The sequence below is a fragment of the Antrostomus carolinensis genome, unplaced genomic scaffold (assembly GCF_000700745.2).
Source record: "Antrostomus carolinensis isolate BGI_N321 unplaced genomic scaffold, ASM70074v2 scaffold7258, whole genome shotgun sequence".
In the NCBI taxonomy this organism is placed as follows: domain Eukaryota; kingdom Metazoa; phylum Chordata; class Aves; order Caprimulgiformes; family Caprimulgidae; genus Antrostomus; species Antrostomus carolinensis.
In genome coordinates this window covers 24,198-46,753 of record NW_010334926.1, presented here as the reverse complement: position 1 = coordinate 46,753, position 22,556 = coordinate 24,198, and the positions used below count along the sequence as shown (strand labels likewise).

Genomic DNA, 22,556 nt, shown 5'->3' with positions numbered 1-22,556 from the left:
AAATGCAAAGTGTCCATCTAAATTCAAGGGACAAGTGTTTAACAGGTTACATGTAAGAACAGGGAGACAGAGGATAAGTCTGAAGTAGATACTGTCTCCGTGGCAGGATGATGCAAATGAATTAACATCCACCACTTGCTTCTCACTCTCCTTAAGATCTCAACTGGACCGAGCTTGGTCATTTCAGGTTAGCCCTGGACATCATTTCACTACTTCAGACATATTTCTGGGGCGCAATTATGGCTGGATCCATTCAATAAGCTCTGACTAGAACTGCAGGGACTGGGAAATGAAGATCATGTGAACCAGCAAGACACATCACACAACATCCGGGAGTGAGTGGGCATTCCCAGTCGCTCACTATTCAAGGACAGGTAAACTTGTCTGCTGACAGATGTCAGGTGCTTAATTTAGACTAAATCCTTAATTTTTAAGTGCCTAAAATTTAATGAGATTAACCTAGTCCTAAAAAACCCCATTTGTTCCACGAGTCGAGAGTGCAGTTAAACCTGGAAAGAAGATGGCAGAAGAGGAAGACTAAACAGACTGGCCCTGCCATCTGGGAAACTCCGCAGGGCCCCGATCCCCAACAAATGACAGCTGGAACCAGGCAACTTACTCCACTTCAGCAAGCACTAAACTGACTCAATTTCTTTTTAAAGGACGGATCTTCAAATGTCTCTTTTCCTTCCATTGATGCAGGTGTGTGTGATGTGTGTAAGAGATCTAACTGAGGGTGCCGCATCCTGGAGTTGATAGGATCAATGCTTAATTTTCTGCAGAGCCCCCTTTATTCAGGGGAATAATTCAACGAGAGACTATTTTCCTTTTATCTCCCATTGTCAGGCAGGCACTCCTTGAAACGCAGCTTGCGATGAAGCACAACCACCCCAGGTGCTGGAGAGTGCCTGAGAACAAAGCCGCACAATGGGGAAGGGCACTCGCGCCCGCACAATCCTAACTCCCACCTAAACAAAGCCCTCAGTGAGAGGGACAAGAGCCGAGTCGGCTGCGAGCCGTGTCTGCTGCAGACAAGGAGCTGGAGGCTGTGATATTAATGGGCTTGGGGCAGCAAGGGAGAAAAAACCACCTCTGGTGGGGAAAAAAAGAAGAAGAGCCACTTTAGGAATGAAAGCGGTAAGTTTTCTTACAGCCTGAGATCTTCCTCCCTGCCCCCCACAGCTGAGGTCTCCAGCAGGTCTGACCCTTTGAAAATCACCACCACACACTCTTCCTCAGGCCGCAGTGCTGCCCCAGGATTAATGCAATGCTGTGGATGGCTGAAAGTTCAGCGTGATTCTGGCCCCACCTATTTTGAAACACGGTCCTCCAGACCCTGGAAACAGCCCTTATTTCCTCTATCACAGTACACAGTGGGTGGGAGAAGATGCTGCCCAGTCAGTGGGCTTCTCCACTTCTCTCATTCAGTCATTGCACACAACCTCTGTTAGAAGCTGCCTCTCCTTCTTCCCCTTCACCTGGTTCACGCTTGAGCCCTTAAATCTGCAGTTCTGCCTAGGTCACCTGTCAATCTCCAACCAGGATATCTGGAATTGTGCCTCTGGCTGGCAATACCATGTTCTGGTCAAGAAAGGTGCATGAAAGAACTGCTTTCTGAGCAGGAGAAAGGAAAAAAGACTGCAAAGGCATGAACATCTCACAGCTGCTGCCCCGTGTCTGTTGTCCTCCTTGATTGGGAGGAGTCTGAGAAGGGAGAAAGCAAAAAGGACGGAGCGCAATGACAGGCACAGTGGTGGCAGCTCCTCGAGTCTCTGGCAGAACTCACAGAAACACTAACTCAGCTCACATAACTCTGAAGACTAAAATGCAAGAACTTACTTTGTTGAGGGCTCCACAGCCAGTCAGGATTATATGAGAGTTCTCAACCTGGATAGTCCTCTGCCCCAGCCGAACAAGGTAAGCCCCAATTCCAATTGCTCGACACGTAACCTTAAAAAAAAAATTAAAAAATAAAAAAAAAATAAAAAAAGAAATTATATTGATTTCTGTCTTACCACACAGCCCAAACCTATCAGTTCAAACATCCAGATAAAACTAGGCATGTTTGTATTCCAAGGCTGTAAAATCTACTCTCACTGCAAAACTCCAGAATCTATTTTTTTGTAAAACAGAGTATCTGAGCATATACGAATTTTATTTAAAAAAAGAGAAGCAGTAACTTACAGACTGAGCAAACATGAAGCCAAATGACTATTTTCTAAAAATGTTTTAAATTTAGTTGGAAAGGGACCCAGCCCTATAGTGGTGCAAGTAGTGTTGCTCAAAGCCTACAGGAAGCAGTTTCCAGGAACCAGAAGTCTGATCCCAGATGCACCTTTTGGTTATCACTACAGGATTTTTAGCTGAAGCAGACAACACAGTTTGAAGAACAGAAAGCAGTGGGGGATTACCAAGTTGATGGTGATAATACTCTCATAGGCTAAAGATGATTCTCCAGCAATCATGCCAGATCCTCGGAGGTTCTCTATTCCAAGTCCATCTTCCTTTCCGATAATATCTGTTATCTTATACCTGAGGGAGACACACACAGCCTTTGAGTCACAAGGTCCAGTGATTTGCTGAATCAGTTTGCTATGAAGAAAATGAAAAGTGACTAAATATCATTAAAGCTCCAGAGTAATGTGCATAAAAGCCAGCCAGGACCTGTACCCAGGCTCATTCTGCAGCCTTGCTGAACACCATGGAACAGCGGCACGTACGAGCAGCCAGAGCAGCACTGCAAAGAGGAAATGCCAAGGGAGAGGAATGCCCCTGGAAAGTGTTCTCCTGTCATTCCCACAGGATGTGAGGAGCAGGCTGATTATAGGAAAAAGGGCAAGAAAGGAAGAGGATGGAGCCAAAAAGCAAAAGAAATAGAACAAGAGATGGTAATGAGGCTCTTACCTTGTCTTTCTTTCATGCCTTCCGTCCCCAGCCCAGTCCCTTCCTACTCAGTGCTCTCAGACTGGATTCTATCTTTTCCACTAGGCCCTTGCTAAGCAAAGTACTTGAGCATGTGCTTAAGTGCTTCACTGAAGAGAGCCACTGGCTTCCCCACCCCACACGCAGGCACGCACACGTCCCCACACCCAGCACCATCCTCATCCTTTTGTTCTTTCAGAGCTCGCCAGTCTGCAAACCAGCCTTTTTTTTTCTTCCTAAGCACAACGTCCTCCCTCTGCCCAGGAGCACCACTGCAGCTGCAGTCTAGCTCTGAAAGCTTCTCTGCATCCCATCTTCAGATGTGCTGCTTTGGGGTGCAGTTGGGAAGATGCAGACATCTAGAGTTGAGGTGCGTGGAAAACGAGGGGCTACAAGGCAGTTCAGTGCAACCACTGCAGCCCAACCCTTGGCCTTCACTCAGGAATTCTTTTATCCTTTCTACAGAATCTAGCAGAAAAGTAATTTTCAAAATTTAGACAGCAAGTCTTTGGGTAAGAACCATTGTCCTGGCCATTCGGTGTTTACCACTGCAGGACTCTCAGTCATGACTTGGGCCTCTAGGCAGTAGGAGCCAGCACGGCACTACTTCCAACATGGCATGTCATGATACAACTGTTAACTCTCCTGTTCCACACTCTGACCACACACAGCTCTGGCTTTCTACACACCTGGATCCTGAAGAATATCCTAGCTGGAGAGAACAATGTGACATGCATCACCTTGTATACCTAAGGATGAACAAAAAGCTTTCCATTCTAACCCACCCGTGCTTACCTGGACTCTCCATTGTCCTCCACGTGTTCACAGTGAACTGAGTTCAGGGCACTGACTTTCTTATAGTCTTGAGGAGTCAGGTACAAGTACTTGTAACCCTGCAGGAAAAAAACAGTTCATTCATCTCATTCCCACCTGTAGTCCCTTCCTGATCCCCAACAACCCCTTCCAAAAAGAAAGTTTCAAGGGAGCAGAATTTAATTCCAGACACCAATAGGAACATCCTCTCTTAACACCGGAGCTCCAGCTGAGGTCAGTGAAAGCCAGGAATGCTTTCAACATTCAGCACTAACTCATTCTAGATGCCAGTCCTGCTGTCTGAGAGAGCCAACACCAAGGAGAACTTTGGACCTAACAGTCTGGCAAATATTTACTCCCATCTCTATTAAAAGAGAGAGTGTAAAAATAAGATTCTTTTGGGAGCTACTGCAGAGTTTCACCTCTGATTCCTGTGCCTCCTTACCTTGTACGGGTCATCTGGGTCTTCCCAAGCTACGTGGAACATGTGCCGAATTTCCTCAGCCAAACCAATCCTGGCTCCACTGTTGGCAGCCACATAGATACGGGGGATGCCGTGCGTTCGAGCAAGCTCTGAAGCCCTCAGGAACAGCACGTCCTCCTGAGGCCCAAAGGAACCTATTCGGTATGTAATGTCATTGCCAATGACAATGATATCACGGCCTTCTGGATACTCGGGGGTCTTCAGAGTCATCTTCCAGGCCACCATCCCAATCTGCAAACAAAGAGCAGAAAACAAAAACTAAATGTACATCTTCAAGATGTGGAAGAAGGGAACCACGCAGGGGCCATTATCCTTATGTGTGCTGCACTTTGTGTGTTTTCTCTGGGAGCTCCGGTAACAGCAGCTCTGACACGCGCTGCCAGTGCAGAGCACAGCTGGCAGGACTCGATCCTTTCCACACTCACTGGAGCACATCCTCCATTGCTCTCTTCCACCCAAGACACTAATAGTGGCCCTCCCTCTCCCCATTCAGCGATTTGTCACGGGTCCAAAACGCATTCTGCAAACGCCTCTCTCGCAGGGTGCTGCGTTTATTCCGTGTGCCAGAGCTCCCAGGGTGAGGATGGATGTGCTGCTGCACAAGACTCCTGACCATCTGCTTAGGCTACAGAGATATCACCCCAGAACCTCGTCACCCTGGTTTCTCTCACCCTATCCTCATTTTAATAATCCTTTTATTTCATGACTACCTCATTTTTTTTTCCATTCCTTCCTTTCATTTCTTTGGCTCTTCCCTTTTTTCCTTCCCAAATATTTCAGCAGTTTCTTTCCAAACCTGCCTGGATAAGTAATGCTTTTTGCTGCATATTTTTCTTTTTAAAATCACTGAATGATCTCTTCTGGCCCATCTTATGGAGATCAGCAACATCTGTACCCTGCATCTCCCATCTCTCAGCTGCTGCGTATCACTGCACTGGGGAGTTGGCCATCCTGGAATGTCATTAACAGATGGAAATAGCAGCGTCCCTTGAAAGCCACATGCATCACCCAGTCTCCGCTTGCCCAAGGATCATAAGCTCTGAGTACACATTCCTCAAGCCGATTGCACATCCTCTGCAATCAGGAGGGTTGAAACTCTCATTGTGGAGACTCTGAATTCTGAACATGATGAACTAAAGCGGGAGGGGGAGAGGGGAGAAGCAGCAGACAGATATGTGCCATTTAATCCAAATCAAAATGGCACAATACACAGTTGAGATCCAATCAGCATCTGCAATAAGATATGCCATAATAGGCTCATTAAAAAAATAAAAAGGCAGAGGAATTAATCAAAGGGTCATTGGTAGTAAAGCAGGCAGCAATCCAAAAATATTACAGGCAGCTACTGGCAGATCCTTCCCTTACACCTCCCCTTCTGAGAGCTGAGATTGCAAGTTAACAGAATGATGGTGTTTCAGTTCACCTTCTCCTTGGTCTCAGTTTCATCCACTGTTATTTTGACTGATAGGTCGTAAGGGGATTAATTTGTTTGCCTCTGAATATTTGCAGGTTTACAGTTACATCTTAGCATCCAACTGCAATATTTGGAAGAGAGAGATACTGCAGCAATTTTAAAGACAGGAGCATAAATCCCTAAAAGTCAGTGGGATGCTTTGCTGAAATACCAGAATATTATTGCAAAATTAAAGGGAAAAGTTGTTATGTTGTAATGTTGTAAAAGAAGCGGATGCAGCTGTTGGTCAGGCTCACAGACCAAAAGTGTGTGCAAACAGACCAGGGGTCACACAGACAACCAGTCCAGAGTCTGTAAAAGCAACCTAATTCATCCCAAACCAACCAACACAGCCAGAGGGAATTCTGCTCTTCTACTGCTGGACTTTTATAGCAGGGAAAAAAAAAAAAAAAAAGGGAAGAAAGGTGAAAAAAGGAGAAGAAAAGTAAGCTTTGTCCTTCTGACTTGACTGCTGAGGGAAAAGAGATGCCAGGGGCTAGCTATTACACCTCTGTTCTAACTCAACTGTGGGCAAGCTTGCAATTAGAAACAGTAGGTTAAAAAAGTCTGCAAATCCAAAATTAAAGGTTTCAAGATTAGCCTCTAAGAAATAAGGGATGCCCATCTATAGCCCGTCACCTACCACAGCTCACTTCACCATCATTTATAGGTGCTTTTTTTTTTTCACTTGCCATAATTAAAGTCCTTAAGTGGGCACTTACCAAATCTTTCCAATAGCACCTCAGAAACCAGCTTTGGTTATTGACAGAAACCCACAAGGCAGATGGAGTAAGATTCTCTTTAAAACTGCACCATAAACTTCTTCCAAAATAGCACAGAAGTCACACTAATTTCCAGGTGTTTGCCTAAGTGGTCCTTTCCTTACAGCTACACTGATCCACCAGCCAGGACCTCACCAGGAAGCTTCAAGCACCATCAGATGAACAAGAGCCACATGAGCAACAGGAGAAATGCTCAGGCTTTGTATTTGCTAAACACTTGTCAGCAGTAAACTGCAAGACAGAAACACAGGAAGACACTGCCAGAAACCTTCACAACAACCACAACATATGAAAATAAAACCCTAGCACCCTCAGCTCACGTGTGAGGCAGATGAATTAACACTTGGTCCGGGGCTTAGGGACGAGTGACCGAGCTCAGTCAGTATCCAGGACTGGTCCCAGAGTCTGTCTCACCTATCAAGATGCAAGAGATTTATTTTCCTCACTTTCATCAGCTTGATGATTCTTGACAGTACAGAAAACAGGCAAATTAAAAGCATTTCCTATTTAGAAAATTCAGATTGTAATAGAAGCATTGGAATAGTTCCTAACCCAAGATTGTGTATCCTCTACATAAATAAAATCCCTTTTGTTCAACCCCACTAGTGGAATAGGAAAAACTATCCAGCCAAGGCACAGCAAACACAAACTCCTGAGAACAGTTTATAGCTGATAAATATGGAGCAACCATATGCAATTTAAGAAAAGAAAAATTAAAGTGCACGACTTTATTAACTCGTATGTCGTCCTGTCTCCCCAGCACACAGTGTGTTTTGTGCCATTTATACAGTGATAAAAATCACAGGGCACAACTAAGGATTTTTTTTTGCTATGAACAATGTCGATTCTGTTTAAATTTATAGGCAGTGGAGGACAGCTTTCTATTTCATAAAAAAAAAAAGATGAGATTTTTAAGTTAAAGGCAGCATGCCAAAAAAATGGAGAGTTCACAGGTTAATTAGACAGGCTGAGCTAATCACCTAAGAGCCCTGTCAGAACAATAATGGGTGATGGTAAGAGGCAGTGGCTGCAAAACGGGCTCTTTTTAAGAGGCAGCGCAGTTTGGCAGCTCTTCTCCTGCCACAGCTCTATTCCCAGCACACCCAGGAATGAGGAAGAGAGGGAGGAAAAAAATAAAAGCAGGAACCATCTTATTTAACTGTTTTTCTGTTGGCAAAATGATTTGTGCCACAGTATTTCCATAAGAAGTGGGACCATTATTCTCCTGTAGGAACACATTTGGTTTGAAAAGTATCACTGGACAGAACGTGAAAATCAAACCAGATGAATTATTCACAACCCCCGATCAGAAGTGATCATTATTTCTGATGTTCCAAACTGTGATTAGGATTCAGTGCTCAGATGTCATTTGCTCTCTGAATAGCAGCAGCAGCAATGCAGAATTGCATGACACACAGAGATTACACACAAGTTTTATCTATATAATTTTATACACACCTTCTCCCACTAGATCTGTGGCTTAATGTAACCATTAAGAGATAGTAAAGACACGGTATTAACTAACGTTCGCTTTCATGGTGCTCATAAACGCCATTAGTTTGACACACAGTGTCAACACTAATCATGGCCTAAAATTAACACCCAAATTGACTCCAACATTAATTGCGCTATCGATGTGAACAGTAACACACACACTCATGCAGTTACAAATTGACTGCTAGTGGCAGCCAGAGCTGTTGACAACAGGCACCAAGGGGAACGGGGAAGGAACCGATCCCAGGCTCCCTCCTGGAGCACGACGCGCTCCGAACGAAGGGGAGGCCAACGGAGTTCAGGCAGAGGCAGCTTTGCAGCCTCTTCCTAGCAGGACCCGTAATTCCTGGAGAAGCACAGCTGACAGAAAATCCGATGTAAGCAAGAACAGCTTATTACTGATGACATCTAGGCTTGAACCATGCCAGCTGTGTTGGTTTCTTCTACTTCTCTCACAACAAGGATGATGCTTGAGCCCAAGTACTTTATGCCACGCTTCATTTTATTTATTTACATCCAAATTTGGAAATCTGAATGTGGGTCCTGAAATCTCTAAATCACAGAACCATGGAATGGTTTGGGGTGGAAGGGACCTTAAAGATCATCCAGTTCTAACCCCCCTGCCATCAGCAGGGACACCTTCCACTAGACCAGGTTGCTCAAAGCCTCATCCAACCTGGCCACAAACACTTCCAGGGAGGAGCAGCCACAGTTTCTCTGGGCAACCTGTTCCAGTGTCTCACCACCCTCACAGTGAAGAACTTCTTCCTAATATCAAATCTAAACCTCCCCTCTTTCAGCTTAAACCCATTTCCCCTTGTTCTGTCATTAACTACCCTTATGAAAAGTCCTTCCCCAGCTTTCTTGCAGCCCCTTCAGGTATTGGAAGGCCGCTATAAATAGGACAACTGAACTTACAGAACCCTGACAATAATTGTCTTGTTCCCATTCTGTTGCATCTGTATCGTATGTAAGTTTCATATGTAAAAAATACACATAAAACATGAATATATTTGTATGTCAGTATTTTTTACGTACAAAAGTCATAATAAGAAAGGAAATGCAACAGTTGTAGTGGCCGAGCATGTGAGCACTGGAAATGCTGAAGCTGAACAATAATGAGAGCACATTTCTCCCCTGCTGTGCACACACGTTCTGACCTTGTTCCATGAAGGAACACGTGCTTTATTCCCCCTTCACAACCCCTGTCTGTTCGAGAGGGAAGCCAGCGCCTGCTGACCCCAGGATGCTGAAGCACTCTTACCATGGACACGGTTTGTTTTAGAAAGGGAACAAAGGCATCCACAGAAATGTTACTTGATGCAGATGTAGTGATTTTGGTATTTCATCATTCAAATCCCATGCCCAGAACTTCAGATCTAAAAGAGAGACTCTCTGCACTTCTACTGTGACCAAAACCTGCAATTTTTTTTATCTTCAGCATGAACCAATTTCCAGAAAAATAACATGATGTGCGTAGTTTGCCAGAGGCATTCAGACTTAATGCCTTGACAAGGGTGGAGTGCCAAAACCCAGGATTCCTTCATTCTCTTCTTGGCTCTGAAGAAGGTGTCATTTAGCGATCAAAGCAGCGGTGGCAGGCGGCACAGCCAACACACGTTGGCATGGTTCTTCCCAACAGCATGCGGCCAAGAGAGACGGGAAGAAACGGTTCCAGGATGAGACGTGACAAAGGCTTGGTGGCTAAAAGGCGTCGTGCAGTGCCAGGGACTGAAGGAGAGGTGGATTCATACTGCCTTGGTTCCTTGCACTGGACCAAAGGGCCCTCAGATGGCAAGACACGGCTGATGCTCAGGGAAAGCGAATGGACACACAGCACCAAAAGGAAATCTCAAAAAACCCCATTACAGACAGTGTAAAAGGAGTTTTTACTGAACACACAGCTGTGTTACAAGGTATGAACCCTGCACAGTGTCTCCTGGGGACAGCAAAAGGCATAATACTGAATGAAAAACCAAATTCTCTATCACATTCAACTGTGAGCAACACTGCCAGCTTTTTCACCAAAACAAAAGCATTTTTGATGAATCTTTCCAAACTAAACAATCATTCACTTCTCCCTAGGCAGAGTGTAGGGCTTGAAAACTTCAGCTGAAACAGCCTGCAGCTGGAGAAGGTACAGATGGATAAAGATACATTACAAAGAGCAACAGATAACTTTTACTAGGAGCTTTCTTGTAGGCAACAACTTTTTAATCTTTTAAATAATTATGACAAATTCTAACTGAAAGGTCTAAGTTAGAGGTTCATAACCTCTGGTTCTGTAAGGAAAGTCTTTTCAAGTCTTGAACTTCTGGTATTGCTACAGCATACATGTAACTTTTCAAAAATCAGGCCATGGGAGATGCTGCATCTACAACCCTGTGAGCAACAGCACACTGAAGATACTGATCTGTGTGAATATTAAACCTTCCAACAATTCAGTGTATTACAGAGTCCTCCTGCTTCACTGTGCAACCTCTGCTCAGCTCAGGAGATGCTCTGTATATGCTGTGACATGCATCCATCCCAATTCTAACAGGTTCACAAGACCCCACACCAGTCCCATCCTCCCATCCACACACCTTTAAGTTACATTGAATGATCCAGGCATATAGGGGAGAAAAAAACCCCAGCTTTCAGTGATGCTAGGAGGATCCTCTTTTAATTTGTGTTACATTCCACTTGCCATAACACATTCCACCTTACACTAAAAATATCACTTTCCAGTCCATGACAAAAACATGCTCTGGCCTGATCCCTACCCCCATGCCTCACTGTCACCCCCAAGCATCTCACTGATAGGGGCTAAAATTATTCTGCCACAGGAAGATCACCTTCCAAAATTGCATCCTGAGTATTTCAGTTCAGGAGACACCACTTGCTGTGAGGCATAAATCATTGTCCAGCTTCCCTGTTATTTAAACCCATTCCTACTGGAGTGGGAACCCAACAGTTTCCAGTTGGAAACCCAACCCAGAAGACCTTTCAGGTCAGGATTGTTCCCAAAACTCATCAAGAAGAAGGGTTGGGAAATCCAAAGAGAAACAACTATTTTTACATTTTTACAATCTCTGTGAAAAATTGTGGTAGAGCTGGGGCAGGAGGGAGAAGATGCACGGGTGTTTTCCTTCACCTTCATCATCATTCACTGACTTTGCCATCACCCCTTCTCTGCTTTTTCTCAAGTACTTACCCCCTGCCTGAAGGAGCCCAGCAGATGTTTTAATACCCTGTGCCTGTCATAAAATGCAGGAACATGGGGTGACAAAGCAGAACATGCAGTTCAACTATTAAGCTGTGCTTGTATAAAATTCATTAGCTACACCTTTCAGCCCCAGGCAAGCCAGGGAGCTGCTGAAGCTGAGTTTCAGCATCCCTCTGCCCACCGCCGTCCTGAATTTCACCTGGCCAAACCTTCCCACATCATTGACAAGAAAGGGTGCCTGCCAACGCTCCAGCCAACAGCTCTGATTATGGATTATTTCTGCTCCTCAATGCTACTGAGAAGGAAAAACTGTGACATCTAGTGCCAATAGGGAAAATGACACATTTTCGATGGACACGGCATGAGACCGGGATGAAGGGTAACTGGGGTGCTGCTGCAGGCACTGCTTACACTCACTTTCTCCTTGTCCTTGAAGATTAGTTGGGTATTATCAGCGGATGGTGCAGTCCTAGTGCCAGAGGATCATGGTAAATTGTAGTCAAAATATATAAAGTGCTATAGAAAAACATCAGAATGCCCAGCTCAGGAATGACAAGGAATATAATGAGTTCCCCAACAGGCTGAGGGAATTACCTCTTCACACTGAGATTTCAGCTAATACGCGAACCTCCAGAACAAAGCCGGCTTCAACGGGCATTTGAAGAGGGTGTCACTACATCACAGGTCGTGTCTTCAGCAGAGCTCCTGCAACCAACACCTTCTCAAATACTGTGGGAGTTGCCATACGCTGCTGAACTCGAGCCCAGGTCACTCGTCTGTGTTCACAGGATTTCTGACTCTTTCAGAAGCTTCCTCATTTTAGTACAGCCACAGAACTACAGAGCAACACCAGAGGAGCTGCCAGGGCAAAAGGCTCTCAGAGGACAGCCATCAGCTCCTCTTACACTGCCCAACAGGGCGAGGTGCTGCGTCCTTTCAAACCCATCCCTCCCAATATTAGCACAGAAAGCCCCAGTCACACACCTCTACCCCACAAGCTCAATGATGATCTTAGCCAGAAACACTAAAGATTGTGCCACTAAAAAAAAACAGCTTCCACTTATTAAAAAAAAAATACAATAGCAGAAATGTTACAAGTCTTGTGTTAGAATCTAGATAAGCATTCAGGCTGTGGTATGAACTTTAAATTTTCTTCTTAAAGACATTTTAGAATAAAATGCATAAAATTAGAAACCACTACAAGTGTTGTTTTTTTTTTCCTCCCACCTATATAAACTCTGTGCGTGTCAATGGCCCGTGTCTATCTTAAAAGAGTCAGACTGGAGCCAGGCTGAGCACCCACCCCTGGTGCTTAGTTCTTGATATGCTCACAGCTGTACAATAAATTACACCCCATTTGTCCCAAAGTCTGTTCATTCTTCACTGAGGAGCATTAGAAGGGAGCTATGGGTGGGTGTTTGATCCTGCTGACAAACACTGTCTTCTTCAGCTCCCTTCTACACCTGCTGGCTCTGGGAATGATTTACAAACTGTTCTCAACTTTTTAGTGTTTAGTTATTCAGTCTTGTCAAGTGTGTTGGGTTACTGAAATCCTATGGTAGCAGAGAGGGCTTATCAGAACAGCCTCACATGTGAGCAGAGGTGGCAAAGCAGCCACACTAGTAATATAGGACACACACACACAAACCTGAAAAACTAAAGAAACCCTAAAAAATCCCTAAAAAACCCTCCCCAAAAAGTAACTAGGGACCAGGACACAGTTCACAAGCTTAACATGAAGGAGCTGGAACAAAAACCATCCAGCAGAAAGCTCCAGGCAACATCCAGGATTCTGCCTGCAGTCCAAAGGAACAGCAGATGTGCTTCAGGAAGAACCGTGGCTGCACCCAGTGGACAAGAGGCTGGAAAAAGGCCCTACCTGAGCAATGTCTGCGGTGCTGGCAGAGCCGGTGGCAGGGCCAGCAGCACCGCAAGCTCCCTCGCGTGGCCGTGACAAGGCAGAGGACCCTCCGCTCAGAAGGAGCAAGCACTGCCTGGGAATAAATACCAAGTTGTACTTTCATGGTCCATTAAGTCCTTGGCTTCTTTGTTGAGATTACTAGCAAAGAGATAATTACTGCCAAATGAGGTGGTGGGTGACGTGAAGTGGTCGTAAGCTAAGTAGAGAAAACCTCTTGTATTGTGAAAGTTCTTGAGAATTCCCATTTCACAGATTTTCCTGAAAACATAGGCAGGTTAGCCCAGAACACTGCTGGCAAACTCTGAGAGGAGAGGAGAAACTCAGCTTGGTGCTCCTGCTCTGCCCCGTATCAGAGCAGGGATTGCAACTCCAGTTGCTGACACCCAGCTGAACACACCGACCACAGATCTCCTGGATTGGATGCTGGTTCCTCAGTTTCTCCTGCTCACTAAAACAATGAGGGTGCTCAGCTCAGCTGAACGCTTTCAGAGGAAGAGTGTCTTGACCCCTTTTCACATAGAGAAAATGTAATTGTTCATACTGTGTAGCACAGCTCCAACAGTTTCCTGACAAGCCCTACTCTCAGAAGAGCTGGTACCACGATGGCAAGGGGCTCACTTGCAATGGGGGAATAGCTGTGTTTGAGCCTCTGATCTAAAACAAGTCGAACAGTAACAGGAACCTAATGCACTAAACAGCAGCTACATTCACCACAGTCAGAATGTTTCAACAGGAGTTTCCTCTTTGGTAAAAAACACATGATGTACAATCTCTCAAAAGACTCTGGATTCAGAAAATCAGCAACTTCCACTGGGAAGGAAAGAGGGGAAAAAAAAAAATAATCACATTTACTTGGAAAATTCCTCCCAAGCACTCCTGCCTGTCAGCTCACTGGGGTCTGAACTGGAAACACCTCACGCCTCTGGATCTCTGGGGCACTGACTCCATTGGCACCAACCATCAAGGGTTACTAACCAAAACTTGGGGAATGCTGTGCAACATAATAGCCAGCACTTATTTAGCAAGTACAAGACTCTTAAAACATATTTGTCTAAATTATCCTCCTAACACCCCAAAGCAGTCCCAGCTGACTAGGGTATGAACAAACTGAGGCAGTGAAAACTCTCACTAAAGCTAGGAAGCAAGCCCCTGCAAAGCTTGGGAGCCTCGACTTCCCCCTGCACTCATTTCTCTAGGGACCATCTCCCCTTTAATGTGATTTTCAGTGTATATGGGCTTCTGGCATTTTGAAGTGAAATACATCCATCTGAGGGCAAAACTCTTCCTTAACAAATTCAGGCAAGTTTAGAGAGCCAAGGAAATGTGCCATATTTTGAGAATAGTTCACCACTGTATCACATGGAAGAAGTGCAGAACCAATTAATATTTCCTCCTGTCCCTTGTGGCATGTCTCCTCTTCCTATGCAATACTGCCACATAGATGGATTACCCCAAGGATCTTTGCTTCCTGGCAGATAAGATGCTGTATTTCTCTGCCCAGATGCTATGCAGACTGCTTCTCAAAAAAAAGCAGAATGGATCCACTTAGAGCTTTAACAAAGAAAAGGCTTATGCTCTGAATTTATCTAGCATCCTGTCTCTCCCTTCTCCACCCCTGCAGCCACCTTCTTTGGAAAGAGAAACTTGAACGCGCGTTTGTGAAAATTTGTTTCCTCAGCTGAACAGAATTAAACCATAAAAGCCTAAAGTCAGCTCATCCAGATAAAGGAAGTGCAGCACGGAGGAAAGAATCTGCTCGGCAGCTCGTCACCTCCTGAATGTCACCTGTCCTTCAGACTGCTGCTGGAACCTCCTCCCCAGATTGTCCGCTCCCACCTGTGAATGAGCACTATTGTGTGCAGCAGCTATTGGTAACAGAATTCAATACCAAAGCCTCAAACCTCATTCCAGCTGCACATGGTCCTACAGCGACTGGTCCAGCTGCAGACAGGCTGGGCTGAGAGCCCTCAGAGCATTTCCTCGCTCTGAACACTTGCTCAGCTTCCCCAAGACACTGAACCCTGGGCTGGGATTTCACCCCTGCAACCAGGGCCCTCACCTCATTTCTGGGAAGTCATTAAGAAGCAGGTTAGAGTCTGCCATATACCTCCACAAGAAGCAATCTTCAGCAGCCAGACTGAAGAATGTGGGAGGCCCATTTTCCCCTTGTTTATCCCAGTCTCCAGTGAGGCAGCCCCTCGGCGTAGCAGCCACAGATCTGTGTGTTAGATAACAACACCACGCACAATGCAAGGGCCGCAAGGGCCGTGCAATTTCCTTTCAGATTGAGCACCACTAAGTCTACTAAGGGTTAAAAAAACTCCTAATTTTTTTTGGTGGTCTTTGGGTACAGAATCTCTTATAATAAGACTATTTGTATTCATACTGGCAGAGTAAACACTACATGTTCATGCCCAGGCAGCTCTGTGCCTGTAATTTCAGCAAGAACAGAGCTGCGTCCCTCAGGGACTTTGCTATTTCCCCAGCCACCATCCACTCAAACGCTGAATGAGAGCAGAGAAAGAGAGAAAGATGATGGCATCAGCCTCCACAGCACCGCAGCCTCAGCTCTCACTAGCAGTGCAAGGAATGCCTCATTCCAGGTTTAATTACACTAGTTAAAACATTTCTCCCATAGGCCAGCAAAAGCCAAGGACGTAGTGCTCCCCTAGTCACCAATTACTGATTTTAGGTTCAATTTGAAAACATCAGATTCAAACCCTTCCCCTGACAAGACACACGCAGTAAATAGTGATGAAAACCCATTTTCTCTCATCACTACACCTGAGGTTTTTGTACAGAGCTTTTGCAAATCTTAAGTTACACATCTAGTAAAAGGATGGTGCTTGTTCAATGATGCCAACAAAAAAATAAATGATGCCATCACTTAGAACTGCTCCAATTTAAATTACTGTAGGAGGAACATTCACTTACTGAATCCCACCTAGCCTAGGCAAAGGAAATAAACTCATCTGCTAGTTAACTTTATTCTCCAGTCATTTCAATGCTGTGATCTTTGGCTTGCTGATGGAACCACACGCCAGCAAAAGGCGACCACGACAGTGGAGCCTCCTCCTGCCTGAGTGGAAGGAGTCACTCTGTCATCCCACCAGCATGAGCAGGTTGTTAGTCTCCAGTAAATCATTCACTAGAGGGGGATGTTGCACACACCTTGCCAGTGTGCTACACCAACACTGCGTGGCAAGTATTTAAATGCAGAGTATAAAATTGTTTTTTTCATTTTTTAAGCAAATGAAAACATTTCTATTTAGTCTTGTAAAACATATTTTGCTCAAATACAAACCCCAGTTACCTGGAATAGCTGAAAGAGCACTTTTTAATTACGAAGGGAAAAATGGCACAGGCACAGGTTTGAAACGGAATCATCATTTACTATGGAGGTTAAAATACCCATTGTATGGAAGGTATTAATTTTTAATGAAACAAAAAAATCTCATTTTCAAGAGAGAGATTTCATCTGTGAAAGACTGAATGAATAGATTTTGTGCCTGGCTGGTAAATTTTCATTACAATTGTCAAACCTAGTCCAAAACACAATGTACTGCAGGACATGGAAAGAGAAGTAGCATTAAAGAAAGTGTAACTTGCCTCATTTCCTCCCGGCAGCCTGTTCATGTGCACGAGTTGGCCCTGATCATCCAGCACCAATTCAGTGTACGTTAGGATGTCAGAAGGCAGCGGCGGGGCTAATGCATATTCATTCATAGAGTCCCAGAGTTTAATCAAAGACTAGAGGATGAAGAGATAAATTCTTGTGAGGAATATCTTCTGCAAATATTTTTATTCAATCCACCGTGTCTTAATATTCAAGAGAGAACGCTGAAGTATCCCTCCTCCCAGTGTGACTGACGATATTCAGTGGATATCACTTACTCTGGAACTTAAACCATGACACACAATTTCACCCAAAGTAGCACAACTGAAATGATGTGATTTAGGACAGAATCAGCAAATCAGATATACAATCAATTCTGCAACTCGTTAACACATTTAATGATGTGTGAGTCCTATCCTAGGAACTATCACTCCTGCACTGTCCAGCCCTCCAGGAAGGCTGGATAACAGTGGAAAAACCAAGAAACATAAACAAGAAGCACAAGATGTTTTACATTTCAGCATCTACTGTCTGACTTATTAACAGGACCACAGCAGTGGTGTATCAGGACTCCTAATTTCTTGCCAAGTAGACTGAACCTGCAGCTGTCAGACCCTGGGGGACCACTGTCAGCCCCTCCAGGCCACTCGATTCTCCCTGACAAGCAAAAAATGGCAATTGACAGAAGGGCTTTGCAGGTACAAAGTTTAGAACAAACCACCAGGCCTGAAGAACACTTACCTGCCGAAACATCTCAGGAATGTCATAGACATATGATGTCCCTAAAGATTGTGCCTGGAATCTCTTGGACTGAAGCAGGTCTTTGGTCACATACGGGGTGTTGATCAGCATCCCATGAAGCGGTCCCTGTTTATCCCCGTATGCCTGGAACATGATCTGCAGCACAAAACATGAGCAATTACAGGCTGATCCACTCGTTCCACACACCTGTCTCATCCAGATTTCACAAAAAACCATCAGGCTACTCCAGACTGATCAGGCTTGTTTCTGTTCTCTACAAACATGTGAATACTCGCATATCCTGTAACACAGCGCTTCATCATGCATTACTGCCCTTCGGAGACAGCGCTGGACCATTACTGCACAAATCTGAGTATCACTGACTTATTACCATATCACAGCAGAAAGTAAAGTGAACAGAGCCACATCCCCACAGAAAAAAAAAAAAAAGCCTGTGACTTAGATGACTTCACATTCACCAGCATTTCCCCTGACACCGTATCTACGCCGATGGATTGTGATAGCTGGGAGCAGAGAGGAGAACTCTGTTATTTATGTAGTCGAACAGCACAGTATCCGTATCTCCACTGACTGATCATGGAAGCTAGGTCAAGACTTGCATATGTCATTTGGCTTGAAGTTTTGATATTATAAGTTTAAAAGATTTTCCCAGAGTAGCAACATGAATTATCAGCTGCCATGCTTCATGGCACTATATATTCCACTCAGCCAGGACTCGGAAGGAAATCTATTTCAACTAAGAAACACGAGGAGCAGCGTGTAACTGGGACAACACTGCACCAGCGCTGCTTAATAGAAGCATCCCTGACAGAAGAACACGATTAGGCTTTTTTGATCAGATCTGATGTGACAAACTGCAGATCTTTTTCTAATTGAAGGTGATTCAATCAAAGAATTCCACTAAAGATAAAATCCAGTAAGTAAAGCCTATTTTAGTTTTTAGATTAAAAACAGTAGTTCATGTTCTCTTCAGTCTTCACAAATGTTGCTTTGTGAAATAGCTTCCTCAATGGGAGAGGGATTTATTGAGGGCAATAAGTATTTGTGACAGTGCCTGTGTTAGGATCTGTTACTGCACTTGAGGCCCAACTCTCCTGAAATCTCTGGAAAGCTTCTGAGCTGTTCTGTGGGGACTGGAGAAGTCAGTACTGTGTGAAACAAGAGATCAGGGTCATTCTCTCGTCACAAATCTATTTTTCCATTCTTCAGAAGTCATGAAAGTGCCCAGCACCCAGTACATCAGTAACGTTTGAATTATTTTAACAGAATTCTCTACCTTCAAAATAACCCCCTGAAAACACAGGAAAAATACACAGATCTGAACCCATCCTATAAACCTCCATCACAAGGGGGAAGATTTACCAAAGTTTCTTACAAAACTAACACTTTCAAGCTTTGTGAGACAAACTCTCCTGCCAGCTACTCAAAGAGTTAATTGAAATAATTCCTATCAGTATAGTTTTCTAATAGAACCTGGTCTAATATCCCTGGGGGGGGGGGGGGGGGGGGGGGGGGAACAATAGCTTTAAAACAATAAAGGTCATCAGAGACAGAGTTTAAGAGGAAAGGTGACCTTCACAAATGACTAACAAAACTCAAGTGTTAGCTCAGCTACTGGAGATTATTAAAATGTTATTTTCTTTCCCCATCTCTGCTTTAAGGCAGAAATTACATAAAACACACAGACACTATCTGTTCTAAGATCTCCAGAACTGGATGGACTACACGGCCAGGCAGCTTGCTGGAAAAATGGAAATAGAGAAGAGGGGAGAAAAGGTGACTCAGCACTTTGTGTTCAACATTAACGGTGCCCAAGTGATTTATTCTGCTGCTCCTGCTGCCTGGCAGAGAGATTATTACAGAGGGAGATGTAAACATTTCTGTACTTCAATATTTTTCACGCACCCCGCGCTCCATGTATTTTAGCACATGTAGGTGTCTCAGTTAACCACACTATTCCTAGGCCATGAGAAGCAGAAATGCCAGAATAGCCACAACCATTACAAAAGAGCCCATTATGCTTCATAAAAATGATATAAAAGCACCTTCAATAATTTTATATCATGCTACCCAGGTTATTCCCTATATCTTTAGAATTTCAAAGACAAGTTCACAGATCTTCTCTATCTACTCAGGGAAACGTATAATTAATAATATTTTTTTATTACGACCTACAGGATGAGCACCAACAGTCATTACTTTCCTATCACTTTCTGAGCACTCTGACACAGAGGGAAACAGATGGACAAATGACTGAAGGTACATACAAAATAATCAGAAGACAGGGGTTTCTACATCACTGATTACATTTTGCACATCTACACACCTCCTGCAAGATTATCTTTACATTCTTCTTCCCTTGGCAAAGTTGAATGGCAATTTTATATTACCTGAAAACACTGAAAACCACAGAAGAGCTTAGAATCATCCAATGGTTTGGGTTGGAAGGGATCTTCAGAGGTCATCTAGTCCAACCCCCCTGCAGTGAGCAGGGACATCCTCACTAGAGCAGGCTGCTCAGAGCCCCATCAAGCCTGACCCTGAATATCTCCAGGGATGGGCCATCTCTCTGGGCAACTTGTTCCAATGATCCACCACCCCCATATTGAAGAACTTTTTCCTAAGATCCAACCTAAATTAACCCTTTTCTAGTTTAAAACCATCACCCCTCATCCTATTGCTACCTGCCCTTGTGAACTGTTCCTCCCCAGCTCCATCAGGTATAATGTGTCCCCCCCAAATAATTTGCTCATCAAACCATGGAGCCACACAGAACCATACCTGTCCTGTTCTGGAGTCTGTCACCTCTTTGTAGAGGCTGATGTCCAAATAGTAGCCAGACTCATTGGTCAAGAAGAGACGAATGGGAATTGCCTTCCCAGTTGGTGTCAAACGAATGTTGATCTTCAGCTCAGCTTGGAGGACACGGAGTTTCCAGAGGCGGCTCCCGTAGCGCATCACCATGCTCCGCACGGATTCTTCGATCTTAAAACACACAATAAGAACTTCCCTCACCTTTGGGAAACGCTCTGTCAGCCCTCCATCCCGCTGCTCTAAGGTCCTGCTCAAAGGGGCACCCCAGCGTGCCGGGGGAACATCACAGAAGAGAAGAGATGGAAGCACCAAACAGCAGCACGTGCCCAGTGCTGTTATGGGACCACAGTGGCCCATGTGTTCTCATCCTAACGAGCCCTGGGACAGGCAGGAACTGAACTCAACCTGGGGACACCTGAGGTAGAGCGACGGTGCTGGATTCACGCTGCTTTTTCCTCACGGCACATCACACCCCAGCCAAGCACAGGGTGCCCACAGCTTCCCCTTCCTCTACCTTTGCTCCTGCAGGCACAGCTCGCAGCTAAGAACTACGAAATGCAGGGGAGTGAAGCCCCTGACAAACAGTAACGAAGCACTTCCACACACCATACTTGTGTGTCACCGCACGTGCGGTACGGTGCTTTAAATCAACAAAGCAATTACTACTTGGAGCTTGGCCTTCTGGTGTTCCATTAAACTTTAGAATATACTACTGTTAGCAAATAAATAGTGCATATTAAAAGAAGGCAATTTATAGGCTGTTTTTAACATGCTTTCAAAAAATAAACAGTCTCTTTTCCACAGCAGCTCAGGGTAAAGTCACGGTACACATCTGTGGGCAGCCTAACTTCCAGGGGCTGAATATCCCAGCTGCTTCCCAACTTCCTGGGAACTAAGGATTTTAGATGCACCAAGAGAGGATTTATTCAAAAGTGATTTAAGCCACCAATTTTTAATCATGATTTAAAAGTCAGCAAGCAAGAGATACTTATTTTGATAACCAATTCATCTTTTTAAACTTTCAGTTATTCTCATAAGGAAAGGTCAGCTCTCATCTTTCAGTAACCATGAACAGAATGTTGATTTCTAACTAAATGCAGCCTTTACAGTTTATTTGGGACTTTCTTTGTGGTGGTTCTGCTAACCAGAAACATGCTTTATGCCTGAACACTTTCATTTATGCATCTACAAAAATTAATGTTCATTTATTTATAATGGTGATCTCTGTGGTTTTGTATCAGAGAATGAAAATAAGGCACTTCTTTTTGTAGCTGAATTTACCATTTCTTTTTAAGTTTATGATTTATCTCACGATTTATCTGGATAGAATTTAGACTTCTGTAACAAACAGAAGAGCATTTAAAGTTATTGCCTTATTAAAATTGTTTATCTCAAACACACAATGAAATAAGTTTTGTTTCAAACACAAAACATATATGTAATAAACTGGTCCTTAGTTTACACAGAGGAAGTGAGCTGTATTGCTTGAAGGACAGCATTACTCCGCTAAAAACAAGAGCTCTGCTAGTTCTGAAATCTAACATTTAATATCTATTCACAGATTGGAAGAAAAACCAAAGCTTTCTTCCTTCCTCACTGTCAAACAGGTTCCTAATGTGAAACAACTAATTGCTTGCCTCTAACTAGCTAAAATAAAAACTATTGTCTCTGCTTTTGAAGAGGAGTTGGCTTAGCAGTTCAAGAAGCAATCTTCAGTTAGAGACGTCCATCGGTTACAGGACTCCACTTTCTTTACAGAAAAGCAAAACTCCAGTATTTGTAGAGTAACTAAACTGTGCCTCATGTTACCACTTCTAGTACTGGTCCCCGATTTCTTGTGCTTTCTGTTATGAAATGGGTGGTAGAAACTGCCTGTCAATTCACCAAATGGTATTAAAATGTCATCAATCAATAGGTGCACTTACATAGCATAAAAAGGCAAGAAAAGACCATTTAATTCTGGTGAGTCAAGCCCAAAAAAGCCCACACAGTTCAGAACTAGGGAAGAGATCATACCTTAGATGGGTCCATGATGACGGTAGGCACGAAATTTAAGAAGATGTGATTGCAGTCGGTGCGCACGTTGGTATTATTAAACGCCACCTCCAGCTCATCCATGGCTTCCAAAAGCAATCGCTCTCCCTCATTTTGCAGATACTCAAAGGAGGCTTCCTGCCAGATAGTGTCAACAAATAATTTACTTTCTACTCAAAAATCACAGCCCAAGAAGACAGTGTTTGAAAAACTGCAGAAGGACTTGACTGAGAAAATAGGTTACATCAGTTTC

The 22,556-nt window shown here is 44.1% G+C and overlaps 1 protein-coding gene across 1 annotated transcript in view; it reads right to left on the bottom strand.

Moving 5' to 3' along the window:
* LOC104529902 (acetyl-CoA carboxylase) overlaps positions 1-22,556 on the bottom strand; it is a gene marked incomplete at its 5' end in the record, with an annotated part of 86,438 nt that overhangs the window by 41,849 nt on the left and 22,033 nt on the right. The window contains 8 exons of the mRNA XM_010174340.1: positions 1,840-1,950; positions 2,412-2,532; positions 3,718-3,815; positions 4,181-4,450; positions 16,687-16,827; positions 17,435-17,590; positions 20,237-20,440; positions 22,286-22,441. Coding sequence (XP_010172642.1) covers positions 1,840-1,950; positions 2,412-2,532; positions 3,718-3,815; positions 4,181-4,450; positions 16,687-16,827; positions 17,435-17,590; positions 20,237-20,440; positions 22,286-22,441 — 1,257 coding nt within the window. The remainder of the gene's footprint in view (positions 1-1,839; positions 1,951-2,411; positions 2,533-3,717; positions 3,816-4,180; positions 4,451-16,686; positions 16,828-17,434; positions 17,591-20,236; positions 20,441-22,285; positions 22,442-22,556) is intronic.